We start from the raw sequence: 15,602 nt of genomic DNA, 5'->3' as shown, positions 1-15,602 counted from the left end.
GAACACGAGCGGCTTTCCCGTGTCGTATCGAAACCCGTGTGTGTTCTTCATGACACTAATTCATGTCATTTATTTCCTTTATTATTTTTGCCGCTTATCATTTGTACCTTTTTTGTAACATTTGTAACATTTCATTTTTAACCTTTATCATTTGTACCTTTTTGTAACATGTATTTGTAACATTTTCCCATTTATTTCACAATAATTTATTTTCCCTTTTTATTCTTCCCGCTTATCATTTTTAACTCTTGACGTTTGTAAATTAACATCTGCCTTCGCCTTCACACGCAATTTCTTCCGAAATTGCAATTCTAGTTTTGGTAAAATGTACATAAAAATAGAAAATTCTCGTAATGAGACGAATCAGACAGCTGACTCTTTCGAGTCTGAGAAGTGGAATTGTAAGGACTTTGTGGTGAGGCAGGCTTTTGTCAAGTCAAGTTTATTTTATTTATTTGTATAGCCCTAAATCACAAGCAGTCTCAAAGGGCTTTTGGAGTTTGTATGCTCTCCTCGTGCCTACTTGGGTTTTCGCTAGGTATTTTGTTTCCTTCTACATTCCAAATACATGCATGTTAGGTGACTGAAGGCTCTAAATTCTTAGCAGGTGTGAACGTAGTACGTTTGAATTATTGTTTATTTATACCCTGCAATTGGTAAGTGACCGGTTCGCTGTGTAACAAGCCTCTCGCTCTAAGATGGGCTCCAGCACTTCCGCAACCATATTGAGATACAAGGTTCGGAAAATGAATGAATGAATGAATGAGTACAGATGACATTTTTTTATCGAAAAGTACTAAATTTTTTACTTCTATTCAGAAAATGTATTTTGGGAATAGTAATGTATATTCAAACAGCATACACCATTCAAAAGTTTGAGGTCACTTGGAAATTTTAAAATAAAATTGTTATCTTTCAATGAGGATAACATTAAACTAATCAGGTTTACACTCTACATATTGTTAATGCGGTAAATGACTATTCGAGCTACAAATGTCTGTTTTTTAACACACTGCATTGGTGTATAAAGGCCCATTTCCAGCAACCATCCCTCCAGTGTTCTAATGGTCCATTGTGTCTGCTATCAAAATCTTCAAAATCTCTTATGCACACACTCACACACATTCTCTCGCACACTCTCAAACACTCACTGAATTTTTTCCTGCCCTCTTGGGGGCTTAAGGTCAGGGGATGCTTTGAGAATAATTGTCAATTTGTTTTGTATATGTGAAGCCCTTTGAGACTGCTTGTGATTTAGGGCTATATAAATAAACTTGACTTGACATTCTCACGCGCGCACACCTCTTTGAGTAGGCCTCCTTGGCACACACAAATAGATCAGTAGCTTGAGCTATGCTGTTACATCGCTGTGACCTTTCTCTCGCTTTCACTGGCTTTCCCTTCTCTATGACACTGTACATACTACGTAGGAGTTGACCTCAGTTAAGACTGCACGGTCACGCTATCACATAGGCTCGGCAAGTGGGCAGCCGAGACGATAAGAGTAGGTATCCTAGAGGTAGGGGTGAGACCTTTTTACACAATCTCGCAGAGGAGGCTCCATGGCCATGTCTAAATCTTTCTGGAATCCATTAAATAGGTCAACTGAAGTTTTCTGGTAGTTACTATTAGCATAGAAAGTATTAAAGTTAAAAAAAAATGGGAAAATATATCACACCCAGATGCACACACAACAACAACGGAGGGATGCTTACCTCTTTCGCAATATGAAACAGCCTGTGGATGATGCCACCAACCTTTCCCTGACCAGCTCCAATCACCACAACTTCAGGCTCTTCTAGCAAAGAGTTAAGAAATCTGAAAAAAAGTGGTCAAGTCATCAAATTTAAATGCACACACATTCAACAAAAGCCCCCAATGCTTTCTAAAAACCCAAGGTGTCAAGTAACTAAGTAAAAACACTTAATTACTATAATACGGAAAGCAAAGTAATTAAAATTTCTCTATCAGTGATTCTTCCGCCCCACACAGGGTTTGAACTCGTGGTGCAACATCAATGACTTAGAAGCGCAGAGCACCGATCACCAATCACTAAGCTAATGTGTAAAGCGTGTAAATTTGGTTATGGTGTATGGTGATTTTTTTAGAAATGGTTCAGTAGTGACCCTCATAAATTTTGGGTTGAAAGCTTCGTGCAGCTTTAAGAAAATGGGAGGCTGAACTGTGCAAGACCTACAAAAACGTCATTTACTAAACCTAACAAAGTCTGACATTTTGATTTTACCATAAGATTTGTACTATAAGCCGCGACTTTTTTCTCAAATTTTGAATGCGGCTTATACAGGATTTTTTCCGTGATTTTTGTGATGATGTGATCACTTTTATACACTTCAAAGTCAAAGTCTGTTTTATTGTCAATCTCTTCATGCCAAGACACACAAAGAAATCGAAATTACGTTTCCACTATCCCACAGTGACGAGACACAGTACAGGATAAACATACAAGTAAACAACGCAAAATAAAAACAACGCACAAACAATGAACAATAAGAGTGATGAATGAATAATAAATAAACATATAACACAGTACATAAGAGGAGCGAAACAGAGCAAGAGTGCACAGCAGACAGTCAGAACAAAGTGCAAAAGTACAGGACGCTACGCAGAAGGGGGGAGAGAGTTTAGGACACTAACAGCCTGGAGATCAAAAACTCCGCCAGTGGCGAGCAGTGCTTGCATACCACCACAGAGTCCCGGCACCATCCGTCACGGATGTAGACGCACATCCCACCTCCTCGCGACTTTCCCCCTCGTACAATGGCCCGGTCCGCCCGATAGCACGCTAGCCGCTCCAGATGCACAGCAGAGTCCGGAATGATGACGGTCAACCAAGTCCCAGTGAAAACAGCAGTTACGCACTGTCCGGTTCGGAGATCTCAGCAGGCGAATGTAAACCATGTTGATGTCCAGCGACCGAACATTCGCCAGAAGAATGGAAGGCACGGGCTGGGTTGGCCGCCAGCCTGGCCCGGACACCCCCGCGCTCGCCCCTCTTCAGCCTCCACGCACAACGCTTCCAACGCTTCCCAACCGGGGGAGGAATAGCAGGAGAGTCCAACGACGCTTCAGGACGGAGCAGACCGAGCGCCTTTAATGTCCCCGCTTCAAAGTCCAGAACGCCACAAAACTCGCTTTCGCCGATGTCGAGCAGAACCAGCCCGCTGTACTTGTAGCACGACTCAGTACGACGAGACAAACACACAAAACTGTCGGACAAACACACAAACGACAAAACAAAACACTGTTCGGGACAGATAGAGGCCGCTGCGTGTGCGCGCGCCGCTTTGCTGAGCAGAAGGATATGTGACACGGGAGAAAAGTGGTGTGTTGATCGCATGTCCATCCGCCAGACAAATAGTGCTGTATAATTCACACAATGAAGAGACAGAACGAGATCAAGACGGACATTACTGAAAGGAAGCTTTTGTACACACCGTCATTATGGGGGACAAATGAAACGCCTATTACCGCTTGTAAGTTAAAGGCAGTCGATTTTGCCCATTGTTGATGACATTGTGTTGCGTCACCCTTTTCTTTCTTTATTTCCCAGCCACGTCTATTCTGGAGCTATACGTGTAGCTCGCTAGTTTAATGTAACTTAGGGCTTCGTGCATGAATAAAATTACCATGAACAGACCCTCATCATGGAAAATGCTAGAAGAAATGCATAAAAGCGACGACAAAAGAGAGACTGAGACTGTGTGGCGAAGGATATCTAACGCTATTCCAATCGGACACTGAGGAGGAAGACTTCAATGGTTTCAGTGCACAGGAGGAAGACGAAGATGGCTCTCTTTTGCTTTTACTGGTATGTTTTTTAACGAGCCCTGTTGGTGCTGTACTACTGTGTTGCTGCTGTGTTACCGCCGCGTCTCAGTGACTTTTACCGGTATGTTTTTTTTAATCCAGCCCTACTAGTCTTGTGTTACTTCCGTGTTGCTGCGGTATTACTGCCGTGTCACAGGCAGTGTTTGGAAAGAAATGTTAAGGTATGTTATTAGAACTTTAAAAAGGCTTTCTGTGAACCGTCTTTCTTTGTAAATAACTCGCGTGCACACTTCCGTGTTGCTGCGGTACTCCTGCTGCATCACAGGCAGCGTTTCATAAGACCTGTTACAGTATGTTAATAAAACTTTAAAAAGCTTTCTGTGTACTGTCTTTCTTTGTAAATAAGTCGTGCGCACGTGCGGCTTATATAAGAAAATATATATATATATCCCTGATTTTAGCTGGTGCGGTTTATAGTCCGAAAATTACGGTACTTTGGAATTTGGCCTAATTTTAGTTTGTGTGTGTGTGTGTGCTTGTGTGTAAATTAAAGTTAAGATCTCTAGGTTTTTAAAACGAACTCATTTATTAACTGTACTAGGTTCATCTTTTTTTTCCTTTTCAATTACTTCACTGGTTCTTCTATATCAGTGGTGTCCAAACTACGGCCCGCGGGCCGCAAGTTTTTATTGGCCCGCAGCAAATTCTGAAAACATAATTGAATATGGCCCGCACAAGAAGCTTGAGCTCAACTCTGTTGCACTTCTCAGTTTCAACACTAGATGGAGCCCGCCATACAAATGAAATCAAGTGAAGAAAAACTTTTACCGCGAGTCCCCAGAAATGGCTGCACTGAAGAAACGCAAAATAGCAAGTGAGTGTAGAATATTTCAAACACGTGGGGAAAATGAGTATTTCTTCAAAGAAATCAACAGAGAGTGTGTCTGTTTGATTTGTAATGAAGATGTTGCTGTGATGAAAGAGTATAATGTCCGCGCATTTACCCCCGGGAGCCGTGTGAGAAAGCTCGGTGCACACTCACAAGTGCGTGTGTGTACTCAGTAGTACGTAGTTATTTCATCTATCAGTGCCGAATTTCAAGTGTCGGCTGTGACGTCAATATTCACTTTGTTTTTTCTTAAATAACAGGCCACTTGATTAGGGAAAAGTCACGATCAAAGCTTAAGTGAAAGTGCCAATTTTAAACTCTATAATAGTTCTATAATAATAACTCAATAGTTTTGTCAGACATTTTTTAACTACAAAAATTTCATGCAAATACACACTGTTATAAAACAAATTTCATTGTCACAATTGTCTTTATTTTTCAAATGACAAAATAACCAAATATAAGCCATTCAGGCAGATGTGAACAACTCTAAAAACACAAATTCTGCCTTTCATTCATAAAGAAAAATTAGGTAAACCTGAAACCTGTGTACCTAATGGAGTGTCCGAGTGACGTCACAGATCCAACAGCCAATCAGGAGGTACACCTGAAAATGGGTGTGTACCTAATGGAGTGTCCTAGTGACGTCACAGATCCATCAGCCAATCAGGATCAGTGTCCACCTTTCTTTTCTTCGGGCCACTCATTTTAATGGAAGGATTCCAGGGGAAGGTTTGTGGGTGGCATTAGCGTAAAACTTTATCTGAAAACTCAGCGCGCGAATTACGAAAATATTGACGTCACAGCCGACACTCGAAATTCGGCACTGATAGATGAAATTACTACGTACTACTGAGTACGCACACGCACTTGTGAGTGTGCACCGAGCTTATGGGGGGGGGGCGCAAAATGTTTTCTTCTTCCTAGGGGGGCGTCACAGGAAATAATTGAGAAGCACTGGTTTAAGAAATCGCAAGACACTGTGGTTACAGCCCAATGGTGAATAGAGAGTGCCATAGAGAGATCAATAAACAACAACTGCGTCATTTAAAGTGAAGACACTTTGCAATTTTAGTATTGACACAAGGTTGATACACAATTTGCTTTGGCATTATAAAATGATGTGGTGGACCAAATATGCCCCCCAGGCCTTGAGTTTGACACCTGTGGTTTGGAGTTGGTCCGGTGTTTTCCCAACAACAAACCCTGGGTGTCCTCTGATATAAAGGCTCTACTTAATGAGAAGAAGAGAGCCTTTGGTTCGGGGGACGTGGTGGAGCTGCGTAGAGTCCAGAAGGAACTCCGGCTGAAGATTAGGGAGGGGAAGGAGAACTACGGGAGGAGGCTCGAGAAGCAAATGGAGCTTAACAACGCCAGGAACATCTGGAGGGGTCTGCAATCCATCTCGGGCCATGGTAAAAGGGTTGATCGGAAACCAGCGGGTGGGGACAAGGACTGGGTGGATGAACTCAATCTGTTCTTCAACAGATTTGATTCCACCTCCCCCCCGCCCCTTCACCCCTTTCCTTCGGACTGGCCTGTGGTCTTAGTACTGTACAATTTCTGTCATTATAATGTTGGTGTGTGACATGATAATGTCACACAATAAATTTGTCTGAACAGAGGTGTGTGTGTGTGTAAGACGAAGGGATGATGTTCATGTGTGCCCATGTGTATGATGTGGCTCTTTGCGGTAACAGTAAGGAATGTGGCTCTTAGTCTCTGACTGGTTGGCCACCCCTGCCTGATGCTAAGAAGTACAAAAAATGAGCTATGATGTTTTTGTTTTTTTGGAATGCCCATTTCTGGACCACTTTTGTACATTAAAGGAGCTCCTATTTCACACACTTGTCTCAGAACAGGAGTGGGTAATTCTGCTCCTCGAGGGCCGGTGTCCTGCATGTTTTCGATTTCACCCTGTTGCAACACACCTGATTCAAATAGTCAGATAATTAGAAAGATCTGCAGAAGCTGGATAACCATCCCGATCATTTGAATCAGGTGTGTTGCAGCAGGGAGACCTATAAAACATGCAAGACACGAGCCCTCGAGGACCGGAATTACCCCCCTCTGTCTTAGAGGGTTCTACCAACTGACTTCAGATAGGGCTAGACGATCTTAAGACGTTGTGACGGATACATTGGAATCAAGATTGGCTTGATCTATTGTGAGTACGCACCACTTATGTGCCCCCCTGGATATAACTTACAGTCTTAGTTTCTCTCTTTGGTCTTCATTCTCAGCCTCAGAAATACCAAGCTTTGTCTTGAGAGACCGAAACTGGGCGATGATCATTTCCATGGCAATCAAAGAGTCAATGCAATCCTATAGAAGAGAAATGTCACAAACAGATATCTCAAGATTTGAGCAGGACAAATTTCAGACATCTGTGCTGCCCTTTAAGAATAAATAGAACTGAAAGACATTTTATATAAGTGTGGTTCTCAAGAGAGTGTGGTCCGACTGGATGGGTCAAATGCTACCTTATTTCAAGTTATCATTTCCTTCCCTTTACAATCAATCACCACATTTCACTGATTACAATATTGCACACATATTGCGGAGATGAAATAAAATGACTGAGATTTGAGCAGTCATTTGTGTTTGATAATAGCCATCGTGGCAACTTTCTCTGTGCCATCACAAAACAACCATGTACCGTATTTTCCGGACTATAAGGCGCACCGGACTATAAGGCGCACTTTCAATGAATGGCCCATTTTAAAACTTTGTCCTTATATAAGGCGCACCAGACTATAAGGCGCACCATTAATGCATCATGTCAGATTTTTAATCCAAATCAAATCATTCTCTATCATTTCTATTTCAACTTCAGAGGCAACAAATTAATTTATAATCACAAAATAATGATCCATAGTCGTTTTGATTCGTGATTCATAGTCTTCAGCGGGCCACTTATGATTGATTTCATGACACAATGCTTCGGGCCAGTTTAGATTTAGGAATTTAGTCCATATATAAGGTACACCGGACTATAAGGCGACTGTAGGCTTTTGAGAAAATTTTAGGTTTTTAGGTGCGCCTTATAGTCTGGAAAATATGGTACTGAAGAGCTCTTAATACCTTTAAACGTCATCAGCTTCAAAGACAGCAGTTACCAATAAACTGGCAGAATGTCAATGCTACACAATACCATTTAATTGAGTCCCACGCTGTACATTGTTGTGATGATGCGCCAATATAAAAACTAGGTTGGATGGCCTGACGTCGTCTGTGTCACTTTAACTAGCACAAGAAAACTTTGAGGAGACCCTGCCACGCAAAAAACTACGTATGTGCTGAAATGCTTTACGGCATACGTCACTTCCCCCTGTCCTTGCAAAGATGGAAGTTGATGAAATTGTCTTCGCACCATTACTGCTGGCAGAAGCTCCATAATATCCAAAGAAATGGCTGCAAGATGTTAACATAGTAAAAATAACATGAATAATAATGGCGACAGGGGGGAAATTAGAGAACGATATTTGAACCTGTGATGCGCATGATTGAACTAGTTTTTTTTTTTTTCCACGACAACCACTCTCTATGTGCTGCGAGGCAGCAAACTCAATCACACAGGACTTTACTTGTGTCTCCCAAATGATTCACGACAAAGGTGTGGAATTACCGTTCACTCTTCTGTATCAGCTGTCACTGTCACTCTCGCTCCTGCTCCAGCATGTTGCTCAGTCACAAGTTGTCACAATACCCGCAACAATGCCAAAAGGTTTAAAGTTAAAAATGACTTCCTTACCAGGATCCAACTCTGGATTATAGCCCAGGGAAGAATGAAATCCAAGTCGGTTAATGCAAAATAATATATATATACTGGGCATTCTAGCTGTTCTCTATTTTTTTGACGGCGAGAGAGAGAGAGGCGCAGAGGTTATATCATTATTAATTCTAAACATTCATATCACATTTGGTCTGAAAGTAGTGTTTTTTTTTCTCCTTTTCTTTATGATAAAGAAGTATTTTTTCCAGATATTCTGACAACTTGTGTGTGACTAATGGCTGTAATGTGATGTATGAATGCAAAGTGCACATGCGTGAGGAGTTGCGGGCTTGAGGAAGATGGCGAGAGCGGGAGACAGACTATGTGCGATGTGTATAAACTTAGAAGTCGAGTTGAACAAGAGGAGATTGCTATAAATAAAATTAGGACTGTAGTGCGACCACTGTCTCCCTGTGGTGTTGTTGTTGGGCAGCTGGCTTCCTCCGATGTGTGGCAATAGCCATTTTGTAGGTGAGGCCATCCTTGGAGAAACGTCTCCCCTGTGTTTTCTGACTAGTTAGGTGGCAAGCAGAAACGAATAACAACTTAATTAATAAATAATATAAATATAAAATAACAGGATGGAAATTGAGTTCCTGTAAAGTCGTCATTTTGAGGATTCCTCCTGACAGCGGCGATTTGTGATGCACCTTATTTAGGAGTTAGCCAGTACTCTCTCAAGTGTCTCCAGTTAATCCAAAATAGCAGAGTGAATAGCCGCTCGCCTCCTAACTGGAGCTCACAAGTGGGATCACATAACTGCAATTCTGGCCTGCCTCCACTGGCTCTATTACATTTTCGAGTTCATTATAAGATATTTCTCCATCCCTCCATCTATTCATTTTCTGTACCGCTTTATCCCAAAGGAGTCGCGGGCTTGCCGGAGCCTATCCCAGCTGTCATCGGGCAGTAGGCGGGGGACACCCTGAACTGGTTGCCAGCCAATTGCAGGGCACACAGAGACGAACAACCATCCGCACACGCACTCACAATTTGGCAACCAGTTCAATTTGGAGCACTCAATCAGCCTACCAAGCATGTTTTTGGGGATGTGGGAGGAAACCGGAGTGCCCGGAGAAAACCCACGCGGACACGGGGAGAACATGCAAACTCGACACAGGGAGGCCCGGAGGTGGAATCGAACCCGCACCCTCCTTACTGTGAGGCGGACGTGCTAGCCAGTGCCCCACCAAGTTCATGTTAAGATATTTCAATTTTCTATACATCTATATCTTCTATTCCTCACCCCAGTCTACCTTTCTGAGCTCTTCCACCCTAACGTACCGACCCGGTGCCTCAGGTCGGCAGACCAGGCACGACTGGAAGTGCCGAGGTATAAGTGGAGCCTCAAAGGTGAACGAGCCTTTTTTGTTTTAATTACCTCCCCTTAATTGTTAGTTCTTTTGAATTATGTGTTTGAATAAACTGATGCTAATGGTTCAGTACATTAAAAAAAAAAACTGTCATGCCCATCACTACTATTTTGACACGTCCGTGATTGTGCGCAGTCGAGAAGACTAGACGGTAACACTGTGAGAGGCAAATTTAAAATAATCCTCAGGAAAGAATACATAATGTCAATGCCTTGGCTTGCTTTTATTTTGAAGTCCTGGCAGCGCATTAACTCGTAGTTCAGGCCAGTTTATTTTGTTGTCACAAACTGTTTGCCACCAATATCAACACAACACCATTCCCAAATCACGTTCAATAGCTAATTAATGACAATAAGAACAAACAAACAAAAAACTAATTAATTAGGCTGTCGAGCAGCAGACAGTATTTTCTTTTGGTCACATTCCGACCGTCATATGCGGGAATCGAACTCACGGTGTTGGCACACAATACAGGCAAGTGCACCCCTCCACCATCAGCGACTCCCGCAGCCGACAGTCTTGTGGCAGAGACACATTCTCATATGATGTCATCTCATGGCGCTGTTTCCGCTCCTCCGAATATTTGCAAAATAATCACAAATGGAAATGGGGATAAATCCCACGTTCATTTTGCCCATTTTCACTAAATTTGCTTCAAAATTCAAAACAATGGATGGAAACCCAACTATTGCTGTCTTTGAAGAACTAGTAGAGAATCCTGGGTCAACTCAAAAATGCTAGCACAATGCAAACAAAAATTCACAAAAGTGACTCTCCTGTTTATTCTCCTGTCACATCTGCATCCATTTTTAAGTCATCAATTTTCTTGCATTCTGCTCAATAAAAAGAAAGCATTTTGAAACCTGGAAAAAAAAATTATGAGGCAATATTTTACGTAAAAAAACTCATGGACTCAATCTTATAAGACATTTCGTCTCGTGTCTTGTCCCATGCTTAATTGTGTTGTGTCGCGATGCGTCTCATTGTATTTTATAGATGTCCAGTGTAAGAGCAGATTATTTTTTTTTGTTTGCAGGAGGATGAAAAAAAAAAGTATTACTCACGAAATAACTATTAAGACAACCCCAAGCTTATGTGAATAGATACATTTAGGGTCCAAAACTAAAAAAAATATTGATTATTCACAAACCAAATTTGAACTACCGTTTTTTTCCTTGTATAATGCGCAAAATTTAACTAATTTATTGTCCTAAAATCTGGGGTGCGCATTATACATGGGTACAATTTTTTTTTTATTTATTTTTTTTTATTTTTAAAAGATTTTTTTTTTTTTTTTTTAAGAAAGTCATGGTACAACAAAAGCAACAACAGGACTGACCGACAAAGACGTGGAACAAAAAGACAGGGTGACATTACCAAAGACAGGAACAGAAACCAAACAGACATCATGACATCATCCGACGGTAAGCGACGGGCAGACAGGACTTAAATACAAAACACGTTACATTGATTGAGGTGACACAGGAAGAGAGGGGCGACGCGAACAGAAACTATGGCAACCTAGACACATAGCAAAACTGGGGACGAGACATGACAAATCTCCCTCGAAATAAAACTTGAAATCACCTTCTTGTTTGTTGTCAATCGCGCATCGCATTCAGCCATCCTGCCCATCACACTTAGTCAGTAAAATTCATAATTGACGGCACATCGTTTGATGCGATGGTGCAATCCTTGATAGTGTGTTATTGTCAAATACTGTTTGGTTTTTAATCTCCATCGCGGACCAGACGTCATACGGAGGCAGTATGACTGCGCATGCGCACTATGGATCCGATGCGCAGAACGGATGCGCAAGACGCGTCAGCTATATAAAGAGTGAGAGTTGTTTTCTTCCTATTAGTTTCAATTCACAGTTTAATTAGCAGTTTCAATCAGCAAATAACAAAATGCGTATTATAGGTAATATTTTACTTCACAACACTTTGCCTTGTTCCTTTCGTCTCTGTTGTTCACTTCAAACACGCTCCATACGACCGCAATGCTCTTGTATCAGACGCTTGCTCTATCACCTGCTCGTTTGCTGTCTGTCACAATGTACCCTACACAAATCCGAAACATTTGTTGCGGCTCCGAGTCACGACGAGGGGCAAGTTTTGGTTTCCAAGGGTGTTTTTATTCCTCTTCAACGTCTCTCCCATACAGAGCCGCCTTTTTCACGTCCGCACGCCTTTTTCAAATGTGTTAAAATAATTCTTTTTTAAAGAAAATTAAAAAAAAATTGGGTGCGTATTGTACATGGGTACAGGCTTTTTTCCAGCATCAACATGCCATTTTTAGGGTGCGTATTATACATGGGGGCGCATTATACACGGAAAAAAAGGGTATGTTAAGTGTACTTATGTGCATAGTTGTTAGCGAAAGTGGATATGGATGTTTTTAAAAGATTGCACTCTAAAGGCGTTATTTACGAGCCTCTGGCTTCTTTTATTATTGCCCAGCCTCTGATAATAGGCTGTTTTAAGTCTCATTTAAGAACATTAAATTCTTGTTGCGACAAGACATTTGATCAAATGTGTGCTTCCTGTTCTCTCTGATGTTCAGCCAAGTTGATTACAATAGTCTTCTTATTTTACGCACAATGTACGTACATGCATTAACTATTAAGCAAGTTCCACGGCCCAGAAATAACACTTGATACTGTAATGACGACTGCCTGACACATTTGTAACAGAAAAAAAAAGACACAAAATGCTTTAAGCCTGCAACCAAGAGGCACTGAAAGTGGTCTGTATCTTTTTTTTAACTGTTTATTCTGAGATTTAGATTATTCTGAGATTATTCATAATATGCAAACATTGTAATCTCCTACCAAGTCAAAATTTACCAGTCTATTTTTACTAAAAATTCCATCATTCTTTTAAAGCACATATGTCAGAGTCAAGGCCCGCGGGCCACATCCGGCCCGCGGGAAGGTTTTTTACGGCCCCTGGGATGATCTTGATTTATTATTAGAACCGGCCCGCAGACCGCGGCAAGCCGGCAGCCCGCAGATCTTTTACACGCACCAATACTACATTTCCCACAATGCAACGGTGACGCACCGAGCAGTAGGCTGCTTCATTTCAATATTTATTGGCACAGCAGTCGTCAGCATCACAGTAAAATTAACTTTCAGATACCCATCAAAAATGGCAAAACGGAAGGTGGACACTGAGAACCGGGGGTTTCAAACAAGGTGAATTGATACGGGAAAAGATGCAAGAGGAAAACGCGACAGGTGAGCTGACAGCTTGTCATTGTATCATACACCAGGAAGCGTTGTGCGGTAAAGCCTTGAAAATGGAGCATGTAATGAGCATCATCACGCGCACAGTTAACTTTATCAGAGCAAAAGTTTTGAATCACCGCCAGTTCAAGGCATTTCTGACGGAGTTAGAAACGGAGCATGGTGATTTGCCTTATCACACAGAGGTGCGATGGCTAAGCCAGGGAAAGGTGCTTCAAAGATGTTTCGAGCTTCGTGAGGAGATTTGTCTGTTCTTGGACAGCAAAGGGAAAGACACAACACAACTCCGAGACGAAATGTTTCTGTGTGAAATGGCTTTTCTGTGTGACATTACGAGTCATCTGAATGCAATGAACTTGCAGCTGCAGGGTCGGGATCGTGTCATCTCTGATATGTACAGTACAGTGAAGGCATTTAAAACCAAACTGACTCTGTGGGAGACGCAGATGCGGAAAGAAAATTTGAGCCACTTTCCCAGCTGCCAGACCATGAAAGAGAAGCTCTCTACCAGTGCGTTCCCGAGCGCACAGTTGGCTGATAAAATAGGTATGCTTGCCGCTGACTTTCGACGCCGATTTGCTGACTTTGAAGCACAAAAAAGCAGGTTGGAACTGCTCGGTAACCCATTTGCTGTTGACGTGGAAAGCTCACCACCAAACCTCCAAATGGAGTTGATTGACCTCCAATGCAATGATGCACTGAGGGCAAAATATGCGGCAGTGGGTGCTGCGGAGTTCGCCCGTTTCCTCCCCGACACAATGCCCCAGCTGCGCATCCAGGCTGCTCAAACGTTGTCTATGTTTGGCAGCACATACCTGTGTGAACAACTGTTTTCTTTGATGAACCTGAACAAAACATCACACAGAAGTCGACTTACTGCTGAACACCTCCACTCAATTCTGAGGATTTCCTCAGCTCAGAGCCTTACCCCGAACATTGATGAACTTGTGGAAAAGATGGGACACCACCAAGTATCACCCTCAACCTCAAACAAGTCAACATTACTGTGCAATCACATATTTAGAGTTTTTACTCAGTTCAAGTTTAAAAGTTAAAGTTTAATATTTGTTTTCACTGCATGTTACTTCTCCTTAAACAAAGTGTTGTTTTTGATTAATAGATTTTTGCACTTTATTTTATTGTATTTCAATCCAATTATATTTTAAAAATATTTCAGTTGAGTGGATGATAGAAAATTGCTATTATTGTTTTTTTCTTTGAAGTAAATTTAGCCCACTTTTGCTAAAATAGAAAATATAGGCTACTGATGGTGCCTTGAATACCGGTTTCTTTCATTTAATGTTCATGTTATGGGGATTTTTATATAAAGGAAATTTGTCTTTTGTGTCTGTTGAAAATTAAAGATTACTGACAGAGCCATAAGAAAATATTGCTTTATTTATCTGATCATATTGGAATATATTTGTTAGGTTTTCAGTAGGTTCAATTAGGTTCACTAGACTATATGCGTCATTTAAAAATTTTTCAATGAACATTCGAACAGTCCGGCCCTCGGCTTGTAGCTAAATTTTTCATTTGGCCCTCCGTCCATTTGAATTTGACACCCCTGTTTTAAAGGCTCATATACTTTGCGGAATAAATTGTGCAGTTTTTCAGGCCCTGCGTTGTGCGTACACAGCATTGATGAGTGAGGCCGTGTAAATGTGCACGTTTTCCCATTGTTGAGCCAGTTTGTGAAGTTGCTAATGTTAGGGAAAGAGACTGCAGACTGCAGGTATTTAACTCTAGGAGTTGTTTGAGATTCAGCATATGGTGTCTGTCTGTCTGACACTGTCTGACTTGGGTCTCATAGTCTAATCCAGGGGTGGGCAAACCTTTTGACTTGCGGGCCAAATTGGGTTCTAAATTTTGACCAGGGGGTCGAACCAGGAGCACATGGATGTAGTGTTTGTGTGAAGTAATATAAATAACATGTAAAAGGTCATTGCATAAAAGGTTTTTACTTTCAGTAGATACTAAAGCATGGATATTAAAAAAAGCTTTTTGAAAACAAATGCATTTATTAACAGCATTAAAAAATAACGTGATGAATAACATTTTCCATCACTTCAGCGCTTGCAGGTCAGATTTATGAAATCACATCCAACGGCAAACATTCTGACCAAATACATCATCTTGAAGAATCAGTGAAAGAATACATCTAAATAAAGTAATAAAGAAATCAATAGTATTGTTGGTTTCTCTTTTTTGCTAGTGCATCATAGTCTGGAGTAAAATTTGTTGTGGTGATTCTTAGGATAGAGCCGAGGTGTCGGTCCGTTAACCTAGATCTGTGACGGGCTTTGTTGACGTTCATGTGGCTGAACGTCTTCTCAACGTAGGTCGAGCCAAATTGTCCACTCTTTTTTAACATTCGGCACTCAGTGTCCACCTTTCTTTTCTTTAGGCCACTAATTTTAATAGGAGGATTCCAGGGGAAGGTTTGTGGGTGGCATTAGCGTAAAACTGTATCTGAAAACTCAGCGCGCAAATTACGAGAATATGGACGTCACAGCCTACACTCGA

The 15,602-nt window shown here is 41.5% G+C and overlaps 1 protein-coding gene across 13 annotated transcripts in view; it reads right to left on the bottom strand.

Moving 5' to 3' along the window:
• The window catches only part of rab3gap1 (RAB3 GTPase activating protein subunit 1), a 247,591-nt gene that overhangs the window by 1,263 nt on the left and 230,726 nt on the right, over nt 1-15,602 (bottom strand). For 12 of the 13 annotated variants that reach the window (XM_061287379.1, XM_061287381.1, XM_061287377.1 and 9 more), the window contains 2 exons: nt 6,888-7,003; nt 1,716-1,818 (listed from right to left, as the gene is read on the bottom strand). In XM_061287379.1, coding sequence (XP_061143363.1) covers nt 1,716-1,818; nt 6,888-7,003 — 219 coding nt within the window. The remainder of the gene's footprint in view (nt 1-1,715; nt 1,819-6,887; nt 7,004-15,602) is intronic. The other variant, XR_009715772.1, reaches the window with a different exon arrangement.

Source organism: Syngnathus typhle, linkage group LG9 (genome assembly GCF_033458585.1).
Source record: "Syngnathus typhle isolate RoL2023-S1 ecotype Sweden linkage group LG9, RoL_Styp_1.0, whole genome shotgun sequence".
NCBI lineage: Eukaryota > Metazoa > Chordata > Actinopteri > Syngnathiformes > Syngnathidae > Syngnathus > Syngnathus typhle.
The sequence above is the reverse complement of the archived record's forward strand: the minus strand, read 5'-3'. Positions and strand labels throughout refer to the sequence as shown.